The sequence below is a fragment of the Octopus sinensis genome, linkage group LG10, assembly GCF_006345805.1.
Source record: "Octopus sinensis linkage group LG10, ASM634580v1, whole genome shotgun sequence".
NCBI classification, from domain to species: Eukaryota; Metazoa; Mollusca; class Cephalopoda; order Octopoda; family Octopodidae; genus Octopus; species Octopus sinensis.
The window spans coordinates 1,513,026-1,527,983 of NC_043006.1; the positions used below are offsets into that span (position 1 = coordinate 1,513,026).

The 14,958-nt window shown below is 41.4% G+C and overlaps 1 protein-coding gene across 2 annotated transcripts in view; it reads left to right on the plus strand.

Annotated features, from left to right (window-relative positions):
* The window catches only part of LOC115216492 (retinal Mueller cells isomerohydrolase), a 39,766-nt gene extending 27,656 nt beyond the window's left edge, over positions 1 to 12,110 (plus strand). For both annotated transcript variants that reach the window (XM_029785914.2, XM_036506252.1), the window contains 4 exons: positions 380 to 491; positions 2,201 to 2,298; positions 8,963 to 9,077; positions 11,611 to 12,110. In XM_029785914.2, coding sequence (XP_029641774.1) covers positions 380 to 491; positions 2,201 to 2,298; positions 8,963 to 9,077; positions 11,611 to 11,765 — 480 coding nt within the window. In that variant the 3' untranslated portion in view covers positions 11,766 to 12,110. The remainder of the gene's footprint in view (positions 1 to 379; positions 492 to 2,200; positions 2,299 to 8,962; positions 9,078 to 11,610) is intronic.
* Positions 12,111 to 14,958: the final 2,848 nt, after the last annotated feature.

The following is a 14,958-nucleotide window of genomic DNA, read 5'->3' on the forward strand; positions in this document are numbered from 1 at the left end:
AAATCTGAGACTCTCTCTCTAAATGACAGAACAATTTCCATAATCGTTACATTCTGTATCTTTTAATCCTATTCATCTTGCATGGTTACGGGGGGAGGCATGGCTGTAAGCTTGCTTCCTAACCCTGTGGCCCTAGGTTTCATAGACATAATTGATATTGATCAATTTATTAATTATATAACTGAAGTGAAATATAACCAGTGCATGTGCTTTTATTGGCAGTATGACCCTCTCAAAAAACAATATCAGTTTTAATGCATGCTATCATATTAAAAACCTTAGAATGCAAAAACAAAAGCAAACATTCATTCACTGATGCTAGACCATATACTTTGCATTGCTCACTATTCTGAAAGGTTATAATGCTTTCATATTTTAGACACCTGTTGGAACTAATCTTGTAACTCTGGAAGGAAGTAAAGCTACAGCTACCAAGAGAGCCGATGGCAGCATTTTCCTTACTTGTGATTATTTAAATGATGATCCTTCAGGTAAAATAAAATATTTCGCATAAACTACTCCAACAAATTAATTGAACTCATTATCTGTACCACGGTGTTGCTGGGGTTTTGTTTGTAATTTTGGGAGTGATTGATAATTATACTGAAGAATTGTCCATACTGAGCTTCGAATTTGTGGTTCCAAAAGTTTCCTCACCATTTTATTGACATAGATGTAGCATTATGGTTAAGAAGTTTACTTTGCAATAATGTCATTGTTGGATATGATGGTACTGTGGGATGCCAAGAGCAAGTGGAACTTAGTTAACAGAAAGTGTGCAGAAACCCACTTACATTGTTTGTGTGTGTGTGTAACAATAGGGAATATAATTCCAAACTTACAGGGAAAAATTCAATTTAGCAATTCTAAATCAAATTTCACAATATATAATACATGTATATAATTTAGAGAAAAACCTCTATTAAACAATTCAATAATTAAAGATGTTATTCACACCATATAGAAAACATATACTAAAAAACATTCTAAAAATCAATAAAGTACAAAAACAATAAATAATAAATAGTACTCCTATTTACTATTTATTGTTTTTGTACTTTATTGATTTTCAGAATAAGGTTTTTATAGTATATGTTTTCTATATGGTGTGAATAACATCTTTCTTTATTGAATTGTTTAATAGAGGTTTTTCTCTAAATTTTATATATAGGTTATCCAAAGATATAGTATTAAATGGCCATCACAGCTGATCTTACCAATTGGTTTCATGTAAAACATATGATGGAGTGTTAGGTAACAAACCGATTATATAACTTTACACTCATCAGAGTTAGCCGATATGGAAGGGAATAATGTGACCGTTTTCTATTGTTGGAGATGGATTAGCACAACCGGTCAGCAGCTGTTGTGAAAATGGTGGTGGGACGACAAAAGGGCTAGGGGATTAGTTTAGGAGTTATGTCCCGTGGTATGCTGTGAAGCCAGCAAGACTTACCTTGAAGTGGGAAAGGTGTGTATTATTAATGTGGTGCTCCTGTGGAGATGGGGTTTGTAGTATGTGTAATGGTGTCATATGCTTAATTTTTTCCCGGGGGTGTAGGTGTATACAGCTGTGATGGTTGGTCTGTTTTCTTTCTGTAAAGGATAAAGTTGTGGGCGGGGGATGGAGGTTTATGTTAGTGTGTGGTGTGTGTTGAGGGGGTCTGTGTATATATGGGGGTACAATTTGTGTGAAGGGGTATGTGTTGGGGGTAGGGGAAACAGTTTATTTTGTGGGGTGTCCGCCTTATAGGGGTGTGTGCGTGTCCGCCTTACAGGGATGTGTGCGTGTGTGTACATGAGTGCCTTGATGTGTGTTTTGGTCAAACTCCTTTTGTCAAGCCCAAGGGCATTGGAGGAAGGTCAAGGCATGGTGGGGCATGCATGTACACATGGGAAAGGATTAAACACCTCACCCCTGCTGTTCAGGTATACATCCAGGCGTTGGGTACCTTTTAAAATTGCTCTCTTCTCAGCCAGTCATAATCTGCATTTCCTGAAGTATGGTTTGCATCTGTTTTGGATCTTCCGCTTTATGCTGCACACTATGGTGCTTCCTTTCAAAGTCCAGATGTGCTTAGCTACAATTGTGATGTTACATCTGTCAGGGATGTTGAATGAGGACTTGTGGTTATCAAAGCAAGTTCTGAATGGGCCCTCCATCAACATGCTCCAATGATTCTATCATTTTGTATTTCAGATGTCAGCTCTAGAATAGTCTTTGAGCTGCCAATCATAAATCCCACTCTTGTTGGACAGCCATATCGCTATGGTTACGGCACCCTATTAAGAGATACAGTAAGTATTCGTTTATTCAGCTTTTTAATAAACTGTTTTAAGTTTGGGCATGGATAGGTGCAAGTGTGGCTGTATGGTTAAGAGGCTTGTTTCCCAACCATGTAGTTTTGGGTTCAGTCCCACTGTACAGCATTTTGAGTGTCTTCTGCTTTAGCCCCGAATTTCCCTAACCTTTTGAGTGGACTTGGTTGATTAAAACTGAAAGAAACCTAGTGACCCCTTTGTTTTGTCCTCATGTGATGCATGAAAACAAGTGCCGTTGTCATGCAAGTGATGTTGAAGGCATTCCAGCCATGACCATCTCTTCTTTGTTTTGTGGAATAAGGTATCATAATCTGCATTATCCAATGTGTCCATTCAATTTCTTTTTCTTCAGATGCAACACTCTCAGAGTGGTTGGCATTAGGAAGGGCCTCCAGCTATAGAAATCATACCAAATCAGATTGGAACCTGGAGCAGCACCCTAGCATATCAGTTTTCAGGTGGCGGTGGCGGTGGTGAAATATCATGCAAGGGATATTTCGGTTCTCTTTCTTGCAGGTTACGTGAAACTTTAGAATAGTGTTTCTGAAACTGTCACTCTTTTTCTTTTCCTAGCCCTTATTCAATGTTCCCTTGCTATGAGTCAGTGCACCCCTCCCCACCTATTACTGAGAGTCAATGCTCCTTTTCTGTTATAACTCTCTGAACCCTTGCCCCTAAATTTTTACATCCATATAGGTATATATATAGTCTGATTTATATCACATAATCTCCGAAGAGGCCTTATGATATACTTATCTACATGGCCGAAACAGCTGTAAGATGTAATCTATATTTATATTTACATTTACTTATATTTATATTCTCTTATATATATTCTACTTATTGTATAACATTACTCTTTTATGTACACTTTTTTTGTATACTCCTTTATGTACACTGTTTTGCTCTACTTTTTTATGTTTAACCCTATAGTTTCTTATGTGGTGGTTTAATAAAGTATGTGATTGAGTATTACCTGGTAATTGATATTTGATTTAGATGTATTTCTCCATTTTCTTATTTTGAATTATGAATTTGTGGTAAAACATTTTACCTTTGCCCATATAATACAGTAAATGAATTGATTGCATCGCAATCCTTAACATTTATGTAATAACCTTGTTGGGTACTTCACTAGCAGTATATTGGATATATGTTATCCCATGGAGGGTTGCATTTACAACCCCTATCTCAATATATATATATATATATATATATATATATATATATATATAATATCAGGCCAGAGTAATTTAGTTCCAGGTACTAATTTGATGTAGATAACAACTTAGTATCACCCTACTATTGTGCTTCATATATACTCCTCCACATAGCTACCAGTTGAAATTTATAGTTGTATTTACTACCATCATTGCCATCAATGGATAGGCAGAGTTTTCTATAGCGGGATACCCTTCCTGTCAACAACCTCCACCAGATTCCATGTGTCATAATCTTCCAATCTATTGGACAACAAATAGTTCAGACATGCTTATGTAGAGATCTGGGAACAAATGATGCCAAAATGAGCCTTTTGTTTACAAAGATTGTGCAAAATGTCGAGTTAGTCAAACAGCCTTGAGGGGGTGAGAGGGCAGGCACTCCTCGAGCTAGGAAGGGGTCTGCTTAGCATAGTTTAACGAGACAGCAAATGTTGATAATGGTAAAATAGACTTGAAAAATCTGAGCGTTTTCGGTCAGCAAATCTAAGACAAAATTAGAGAAATGAGTGACTGTCTGTGATAAAAGTTTAATAGATGAATGAATCAGTGAATATGTTGCAGTTAAGGAAATGCGTGAACTACGGTTATCTTAAGGGAACAACAAGGAAGACGAGACTATTGAAAACTATATTTACCTGATGGCATGGTACTGAAATCGAGAGAATAATGAAAAGAACTAAAGCACAGAAATAGAAGAGGAGATGAAATGAGGTTGAAAAGACTGAAAGAAATTTCTTATCTGGACATCACGGATCCGTTATTCTTCAGCAGGGGATTGAAAGCAAGTGGGAGTCCGTATGCGTGCTATATAGGGTGGTGGTGGTGGTGGTGGAGGAAGTCTTGGTGAAGCAAGTGGTAATCAAAAGAGGGAGATATATGTATATATTGTTATGAGTTTAGCTAGTGCAGTCTTGGTGACCCACATTGGAATTATGGTTCCGGCATGTCTGGGCGAAATGTGACAGTCTTTTGTCTAATGGAGGACTAATGGGTTTTGGAATGACCTGTGACCTCGTGCGGCTGAGAAGAGGGTCAGGAGAATGTGAGAGAGAGGAAGACAGATTAAGGGCTGAGAGCAAATAGAGATAGGTTATAAGCAGTAGGGGACGGATGGAGAGGCCAAGAGACAGCAGGCGATATAGATAGAGTAAGGAATCAGATAGCAAATAGAAAGGCTAAGAGACAGCAGGCGATATAGATAGGGTATAAGGACCAGGGCAGTTAGAAAGGGTAAGAGCGGTACAGAGGGAGATGAGGGAGTGGAAGAAGCACAGAGACGAAGTGAGGTCTTGGCAGTCGTTGAGCGGTCGTCGAAGAACACAGACGGATCTTGCAGTCGCTGGCCGGTCCTCGAAGAAGACAGACGGACCTTGGATTTAAGGAGCAAGCGTTGGAATTCTTAGGAGCAAGTTGGATGCGAGAAAGCTTGGCGGCACAGAAGGGAATTAGCAGTATTCAGAGGAATTAGCAGTATTGGGAGGAATGGGACACTGGCAGATTCAATTAGGAATTGAGGTATGTGATTTGTGCATTGATATGTGTCACGGCGACGGGGAGCAGTGAAAAGAAGAGTAAAGGACTTGTTGATTGTGATGTTTAGGAAGAGACTTTAAAGAACTGTTGTCTTGGGACGTGTACTCTTGAATTGTTACATGATGTTGTATTATGCTTTGAGTTGTACTCTTGAAATGCTGTTGTATTATGTATTGAGTAGTCACGTGCATGCTTTGATGTATTTGATGTGTAGCAATTAATTGTCGTATAAACTGTTGTTTGAATATAAGCCAGTGTTGCCAGTTGTTGCCTTGCCTCTTTGGGTTGTATCTCGGGTTGTGCCTCTGTATCTCTGTGCTGCTGAGGTTGTGGCAGTATCTATCTGTATCTCCTCTCTCCGCCTCTTTGGGTTCTGTGGCGGAACTTGTGTGAGCCGTTCAGGACGGGCGACGACGGGTGATTCCGTAACAACTGGTGTCAGAAGTGGGATTGTCCTGATTGCTGCGTTTCGATCGGTTCTCTTTTTTTTTTCGCTATGGTTGTCAGACCGGAGACGAGGAGATTTCGCTTGCCCTGATTGTGGAGATGTTAAGGGGCCAGATGGCGCAGACGGATGCGTTCATGGAAAGAATGGACAGGAGGCGACAGGGCCTGCTGGCAGATCAGCGGGGGCTTGAGGTTGCGGATGGGTCAGCTTTGAAGGATCGGTGTTGGACCGAGGATAGCGACAGTCCTGTGGGCAGAGATTGCCCGTCGAACGAAGCATCGAGGGAAACAGATAGTGAAGGAAGTGTTGCCGAAATCTGTGATGCTGGACCGGCTGTGTTTGCGGAACCTGGGCTGGTTGCCGAAATTTGTGATGCTGTACCCAAGAAATCTTGTGATTTGGAACCCGTAGAGGTTGAAGTAACCAAAAGGCCTGTGGAAGGTGTTATGGCTGATGCTGTTGTTCCGTGTCTGGAGCCCTTGGCATCTCGACCCCTGTCTCTCGGAGCTCAGGACGAAGAGCTGACGAGGTCTGGGGCGAATGTCGCTGAGTCCGAGGTTCCGGCTCTGTGTGTGATGGTCGCGGCAGGTGTTATGCCGTGTGCGGGTCCTTTGGTGTCTGGACCCCTGTCTCTTGGAGCCCAGAGGGACTGTATGGTTCCCACTGTGGAGAGGCCACAAGCGTGGATGGACTGGCGGCCGGGCGTGTGTGTTGTGAGGCCTGCGGGACGGAAGCTGGTGAGGAAAAGGACCAGGCCCGTTGACAAGGCGAGACGGCTGCGAACGGTGGTGGGTCCACCAAGACCAGGAAGACAGCTTCAGCGTTGGGTGAGTTTGTGGTTGATGGTTGCTTGGGGCCGGTGGAGCCCGACAGGCAGTGCCTAGTGAAAGCTCGATTGAGGGTCGGGTGGACCCTAGTGGAAGCAGAAGCTGGTGGAGCGCTGGGTGGGTCGGCCGATTTATTGAAGGCTGCGCAGGCGATTTGCAGAGGGCAAATCGTGGAACTGCGCCGGACGGTAAACCAGCGGCGGGGTCAGTTCTGCCGGTGCAGAGATGAAGTTAAGGGAGATCGTGGTCTGCTGATGCAGTTGCGGAAGAGGCAACCGTTGGTGGAGGGTGCAGGACGTTGGTCGCGAGGGTTGTTGGATGCTGGTCGCACGGACCTGGCAGAACGTTTCGTCGACCAAGGCGGTCGTCGCTTGAGGAAGCAGCGAGGCCGGAGGAAGGCCCCAGTACAGCAGCGCAAGAGGAGATATCGGCGACGGGTAACAGTGGAAGAGTGGAATGGTCCCTGGTCGTCGGCGATAGTTGCGCGGAATGGAGATGGTACAGCAAGGTGCTACGTGGGCTATAGAGCCCTGAGGAAGGTGGCCACTGTGAAGGATTGGCCGGACCCTTCCTGTGTAAGGGATTTGAGGAACTTCCTCGGACGGTGCGCCTATTGTGGGCGGCTAGTAGGAAGCCTGGCGGTGTTGGCGGTGGTATTGCCCAAGCCGTAGAGGGAAGGTGCCAACCTGTGGCTGGTGCTGAAGTGGTGGCCGTGGGAGGTGAGACCCCCGGAGGAGAAACCACCCAAGGGGACCCCCAGCCCCTGGAGAGTCTGCTGGAGCTCGCCCTCGGAGGTGCGAGTTTAGTATGTTTTTGTCGGGTCGACAAAAGCTTAGGTAGGGGGTAGTGTTATGAGTTTAGCTAGTGCAGTCTTGGTGACCCACATTGGAATTATGGTTCCGGCATGTCTGGGCGAAATGTGACAGTCTTTTGTCTAATGGAGGACTAATGGGTTTTGGAATGACCTGTGACCTCGTGCGGCTGAGAAGAGGGTCAGGAGAATGTGAGAGAGAGGAAGACAGATTAAGGGCTGAGAGCAAATAGAGATAGGGTATAAGCAGTAGGGGACGGATGGAGAGGCCAAGAGACAGCAGGCGATATAGATAGAGTAAGGAATCAGATAGCAAATAGAAAGGCTAAGAGACAGCAGGCGATATAGATAGGGTATAAGGACCAGGGCAGTTAGAAAGGGTAACAGCGGTACAGAGGGAGATGAGGGAGTGGAAGAAGCACAGAGACGAAGTGAGGTCTTGGCAGTCGTTGAGCGGTCGTCGAAGAACACAGACGGATCTTGCAGTCGCTGGCCGGTCCTCGAAGAAGACAGACGGACCTTGGATTTAAGGAGCAAGCGTTGGAATTCTTAGGAGCAAGTTGGATGCGAGAAAGCTTGGCGGCACAGAAGGGAATTAGCAGTATTCAGAGGAATTAGCAGTATTGGGAGGAATGGGACACTGGCAGATTCAATTAGGAATTGAGGTATGTGTTTGTGCATTGATATGTGTCACGGCGACGGGGAGCAGTGAAAAGAAGAGTAAAGGACTTGTTGATTGTGATGTTTAGGAAGAGACTTTAAAGAACTGTTGTCTTGGGACGTGTACTCTTGAATTGTTACATGATGTTGTATTATGCTTTGAGTTGTACTCTTGAAATGCTGTTGTATTATGTATTGAGTAGTCACGTGCATGCTTTGATGTATTTGATGTGTAGCAATTAATTGTCGTATAAACTGTTGTTTGAATATAAGCCAGTGTTGCTAGTTGTTGCCTTGCCTCTTTGGGTTGTATCTCGGGTTGTGCCTCTGTATCTCTGTGCTGCTGAGGTTGTGGCAGTATCTATCTGTATCTCCTCTCTCCGCCTCTTTGGGTTCCATGGCGGAACTTGTGTGAGCCGTTCGGGACGGGCGACGACGGGTGATTCCGTAACAATATATATATCTTTCCTTCTCCTATGTTTCCGACGAAGAGCTCCGCTCGGAACGTTAAACCCTCCTTCTTCCCTTCTTTCCTGAGCGTCCAATAATACTTTATTTGTTCCACGTCCTTGCGTTTGTGTTTTTTTATTTGGATTAACTATATATATATATATATATATATATATATATATATTCACACACAAGTCAGGACATTACATAATATCACAGGTGCAGTGGTTGCCTTTATTTCCTGTATGGAAATAGCCACAAAGTTTGACATTGTCTTTCCAATTATAATTTAGCTAATTGTTTATCATTTATGTGTAAGGTGGTAAAATTGGATTTTGTTAATTTACTTGTTCACATTTTGAAGTTTTGTCATTATTGTTGATGCTGTTATTAATGTTGCGATTGTGGCTACAAAAACAGTTTATCATTACTACATTCAAATGTTTTAAAGTTAATTTTTAAATAAGAGACAAAAGCTAAAAAACCTGTACTTATGCATCTATGATCTCCTTCCCTATCACCTTTGTCCCCTCAGTACCCATTTTCCATTGCTGCCCAGGAAGTGGTGCCACCCACTTTAAGGAGAGCCATTATAAAAGCTTTGTCATTCATTGGCTTTTGTAAAAGTTATGTTAATAATAATAAAGATGACATTATGTATCTGAAAATATCCTTTTTCAAATGTCAGGTTACCAAAATTGATACTGTTAAACGAACCAAGATTATTTACAAAGATCCGAAAGGAAATAGTCTTGGAGAACCTGTGTTTGTTGCAGCACCTGATGCCAAAGAAGAAGATGATGGTGAGTACTTTCTGAAGAAAAATATTTTTATTTTTTTTAATTGAATTTAATATAAAGAAAAAAACCACTTGATAACGATTTACATGATTTAAATTATTACCAAATAAATTGGTGCCATTCTTTAAGTACCTTAGCTCAACTGAAGACGACTTTTATTTTAGAATCACTTTTGACATTAATATTTTCATACATTCAGCTCAGTCTCAGTTTAAATACAGGATTTTTTGTTTATCAGAAACAGTGGCATTGCCTGGGTTTTAGCCAGCCTATGCAGAAGCCATATTTTTGTTGTAAGCATGAATGCATCTACAATGGAAGTGATTGCTACATGTGAAGTGCCTACCTCTACTGCAATTCCAACATCATTCCATGGTTTTTTTTTAGACTCATTGTAATGTTATCTAGCAGCTGGCTATGACAATCACCTCCTTTCTCCTATTATGACACTGTACCACATTATAATGTTATTACTTATAACAATTGTCGCTTTGTTTCAATAATTTTTGAAAATAATGAAGAGTTCAATAAATTAATTCTACCATTATTAAGCTGGTGTTTGAAATACAAATAGGCATGAAATTTTAATGGGAAGTTTTAAATTAGATCATTGCGAAGACCTGTTGAGGCAAGTGAAATCCGTTGCTAGTGGAACGCTAAGAGTACCATACGAGGGAGATCGTTGCCAGAGCAACAAGCTGGCCTTCGTGCCGATGGCACATTAAAAACACCATTCAAGTGTGATCGTTACCTGCATTGCCTTACTAACACTTGTGCTGGTTGCATGTGAAAAAAACATTTGAGCAAGATCGTTGCCAAAGACGCTGGACTGGCTCCTGTGCAGGTGACACATAAAAAGCACCATTTGAGCGTGGTCGTTGCCAGTACCACCAAACTGGCCCTCGTGCCAGTGGAACGTAAAAGCACCCACTACACTCTTGGAGTGGTTGACGTTAGGAAGGACATCAAGCTGTAGAAACTCTGCCAGATCAGATTGGAGTCTGGTTCGCCAGACCCCAGTCAAATCGTCCAACCCATGCTAGCATGGAAAGCGGACGTTAAACGATGATGATGATTTTGGATAGGGAATTTGCATCATAGAACCAGGAATGGTCTCGGGCAGGTTGGTATCAAACATATCTTTGACTGCAGCAAACATACATATATATTTAAAGTGACCACTCTGTATGCTTTATGCCATCACTATTCAAAGCCATCAGTAGATCTTTGGGTGCTTTAAGCAGAGCTCATGTTGTTACAAGCAATGGGCCTATTCTCAGACCAGGATGTGACTTACTTCTTTCTTGCTGCCAGTCTTGAAGTCCCTGAAAAGGATCATGTTGCTGAACAAGGGGATAAAATAAAACTGAAAAAATTGCCTTAACCGACTGATAAAGCCATTATAAAGTAAAAATTGTAAATTTGGATAAATTCTTTGTGGTGATATAAAAATATTGATATTACTTTCATTGGGGAGAGAATATTTTAAAAATATTTATTGTAGTAGCAGAATATGGGTTTAAATTAAATTGAAGTAAAATTTATTTTAAATGTTCTCTCTCCAACAAAGAGCTTTGTACAAAACATCAGTAACAACATATCTTCTCATGGCATATAATAGGATACAGTATAAAGTTCCTTCCTGAGTCATATAAACTCAAAGGGCTGCTGTCCCGTTTGCTATGCAATATAAATTTCCCACCTGGACAGGACACTGGTCCATTGCAGGATCTACTCACTTTCGCCAGCTGAGTGGACTGGAGCAACGTGAAATGAAGTGTTTTGCTCAAGAACACAATGTATCACACAGTCCAGGAATCGAAACCACAATCTTACGATCATGATGCTGACACCCTAACCACTAAGCCACGCACCTCCACCTTGGCATATGGACTTGGTCATATTTGCATACTTAGCAAATGGATTTTTCTGCCAATCATCTAAGAGTCTGGTTTTTATTTACAATTTCATAAAGATTCAGACTTGGTTCTATGGTCAGAATGTTTGCTTCCCAATCTCATACTTTTGGGTTCAGCCCCACTGTATATATATATATATATATATAGGATTAAGGTAAAAGTTTTTATTTTTCAATCACTTTCGGAATTACAACAATTAGTGGCTTAGAGTTTAACTGCTCTTTCTAGTGAGTCAGATATCCTATTCGTTGGGTATCTCTTTTGTGTTTGAATGTGCACTGTATTCTCCTCTCTCTCTCTCTCTCTCTCTCTCTCTCTATATATATATATATATATATATATAAAATACAAAATGGGACAACAAAACATCCAGATAGACGATACAAAGAAAACAAGGACGGGTCGTTCGAAGTTTTGTATCACTTAGTTGTCCGGATGTTTTGCATTCTTGTCCCATTTTGTATGTTATATATATATATATATATATATAGCAGCATACGTACACTTTGTTCTCTCTCTCTCTCTCTTTATATATATATATATAGACATTTTGCTTGAAAATATTTTTGTTGCTATCATTCTTAATATATCTTATCTTATCTTTTTTTTTTTCTCAGGTGTATTACTGGTTCCGGTAATCAGCATTGACATTAACTCACCTTGTTACTTGACTATTTTGAATGCATCTACAATGGAAGTGATTGCTACATGTGAAGTGCCTACCTCTACTGCGATTCCAACGTCATTCCATGGCTTTTTTGACCCATCGTAATGTTATCTAGCAGCTGGCTACGACAATCATCTCCTTTATCTTACTATGACACTGTACCACATTATAATGTTATTACTTATAACGATTGTCTCTTAAAACAAATTTATGTAATCCCATGGTCAGTCATGACCGAAGGGGGTCTCAGCATATATATATATAATTTCTGTATTGCTCAAAACCTACACATTATCATACCGAATATATACATTACTATGGGGCTTAAAAGTGTGAAGGACTGGCAGAAAAGTTTGAGCATTGAACAAAATGCCTTGTAGTAATACTTCTGAGTTCAAATCCCACCAAGATCAGATTTTGGAGTTAATCAAATAAAGTACCAGTAATTGACTTGCCCCTTCCCTTCAAAATTTGTGGCCTTATACCTGAATTAGAAGCAGTTGTTATGGTGTTTAAAACATATTGTTATAAAGAAATATATATTATTATATAATAACTAGATTGCTTAAAATACTTCATTATACATACATATATACATACATAAATATTATTTTTATATTGCTTAAAATTTAATTGTTCTTATAAAATATAATGTGGAGGCACAATGGCCCAGTGGTTAGGGCAGCGGACTCGCGGTCGGAGGATCACGGTTTCGATTCCCAGACCGGGCGTTGTGTGTGTTTATTGAGCGAAAACACCTAAAGCTCCATGAGGCTCCGGCAGGGGATGGTGGCGACCCCTGTTGTACTCTTTCGCCCCAACTTTCTCTCACTCTTTCTTCCTGTCTCTTGAGTAACGCTGCAATGGACTGGCGCCCCGTCCAGCTGGCGGGGGGGACACATACGCCATAGAAACCGGGAAACCGGGCCCATGAGCCTGGCTAGGCTTGAAAAGGGCGCATAAATAAATAAATAATAAAATATATTATCAATTACTCGCCTAAAACGATTCTCTTTTAGCTGTTGGTGGTAGTTTCCTTTGTTGCTTATATCATGAGTTGTTGCCCTTGGCTCAAGCATCAATTACACTGGACAGCGAAGATCTTGTTACTGGGTTTACCCCAGTAACAAAATCTTTGTTGTCCAGCCTGTGTTTTAGACTATATCGAGGATGCTGATTCCGAATCCGCACTCAGAGTTGTTGTAGCACATCAGGATTTTGAGTTATGCGCAAGCGCAAGATTATAACTATACTTTTGGCTAGATATAGGCCGTATTATAAAATTTGCTAAAATGAAAGCGGGTTTAATTGAAAATTAAAGAAATAACAGCAATAAAACAAACGGTGAGAAAGTTCATTATTCAGTTCGGCAATAGATGGCGCTGACGTATTGTGTGCCATGCCAAATACGTCAGTTTGTTCTTGGTAACTCTAAGTGTCGTTTGCACTGCTGTCACCCGTGCTATGTGTATCTCTCGCTCTGCGTGATTCCTGTTTTAACTGTGTTCATTGCATTAGATCATGAATAGAAGTTGTGGAAAAATATTTCCACCAAAATAAAAACTGCCTATAAATATTATTTCGGGTGTAAAGTTGGGAACCAAGACAGAAGAGATGAACACCTCATATATGCTGCACCATGTGTTACTTAGGGCTTACACAGTGGCTGAATGGAAAACGGAAGGGAATGCCTTTTGCAGAACCAATGGTATTGCATGAGCCAACCAATCATGTCTCTGGTTGTTAATTTTGCATGACTAATATTATTGGTTTCTCAAAGAAGACCAAAGCCAAAATTGTGTATGCAGATTGTAAGTCGGCTCTAACACCGGTGCCACATGACTTTGAGAACCCTGTCCCAGTTCTCCTCCTCTCCTATTGACAAAAAGTACTTAGCTGATTTTAAGAAAAACGAGCCAGACTACTTTAATCAAGAAGATTTGAATGATTTAGCAAGAGACCTAGCATTGTCAAAGGAGAGGACAGAAGTTTTGGGATCCAAACTACAACAATGGAATTTCCAACAGCAAGATACGAAAATTTCCATTTTCCGTTCTCGCCATAAAGGCTTATCTGTCTTTTGCAAGCAAGAAAATAATGCTTGTTTCTGTACTGACACTAATGCACTCATGCAAAAACTAGGACACATAGATGTGGGTAACGAATGGAAAATGTTTATAGACTTGAGTAAGCTTAGCCTCAAAGTTGTATTGTTACATAATGGTAATGAAGAACCTTCCATTCCTGTGGGTCATGTTGTCGGTACGGAAGAAACTTATGATATACCCTCCAGCCCTCAGCAGCCAACAAAAGACGAAGACAGGTGGTGTAGACAACAGACAGATGTATTAGTTTAACGCTCAGGAAGTGAAAACGTTTTGAGCCTACATTCTTCCAAAGAAAGGAACACAGAAAGAAACAAGGAGAGAAAATAAAGGTGTAGTGTCTAGCGATCTATCATGGTGAATGCTGGACAGAAGGGTCACACAGGAGAGTTCCTGGCATCCCAGCTTAAGCAGTGGAACCTAGTCAAGGCAGATGTAAGGGTCACCAGTTTCAGGACATGGAACGAGGACTTTGCTTCATTCTTTGACATGGAAAACAGGTTGTGTTACTGCACAAATGTCCCTGGCTTCTTCACCTTCCTTGGTTTCTCACACAATCCCTCAGACTGATGTCTTTTCATAGACTCTTCCAAGCGAAGTCTGAAGGCTGTGCTCCTGCACAATGGGAATAAATACTCCAACATTCCCATTGCCTACTCAGTCTATCTGAAGGAGTTGTATGACAATATGGAGCTCCTAGGCGCAGGAGTGGCTGTGTGGTAAGTAGCTTGTTTACCAACCACATGGTCCTGGGTTCAGTCCCACTGCATGGCACCTTGGGCAAGTGTCTTCTACTATAGCCTCGGGCCGACCAAAGCCTTGTGAGTGGATTTGGTAGACGGAAACTGAAAGAAGCTCGTCGTATATATATATATATGCGTATGTGTGTTTGTGGGTCTGTGTTTGTCCCCCTAGCATTGCTTGACAACCGATGCTGGTGTGTTTATGTCCCCGTTACTTAGCGGTTCGGCAAAAGAGACTGATAGAATAAGTACTGGGCTTACAAAAGAATAAGTTCCAGGGTCGAGTTGCTCGATTAAAGGCGGTGCTCCAGCATGGCCACAGTCAAATGACTGAAACAAGTAAAAGAGAGAGAGTTTTGGTAGCTGTCAAGTACAGCCAATACCAGTGGAGTCTCTGCGGAGACCTCAGGGTCATCGGTCTTCTTATGAGTATGCAAGCGGGCTTCACAA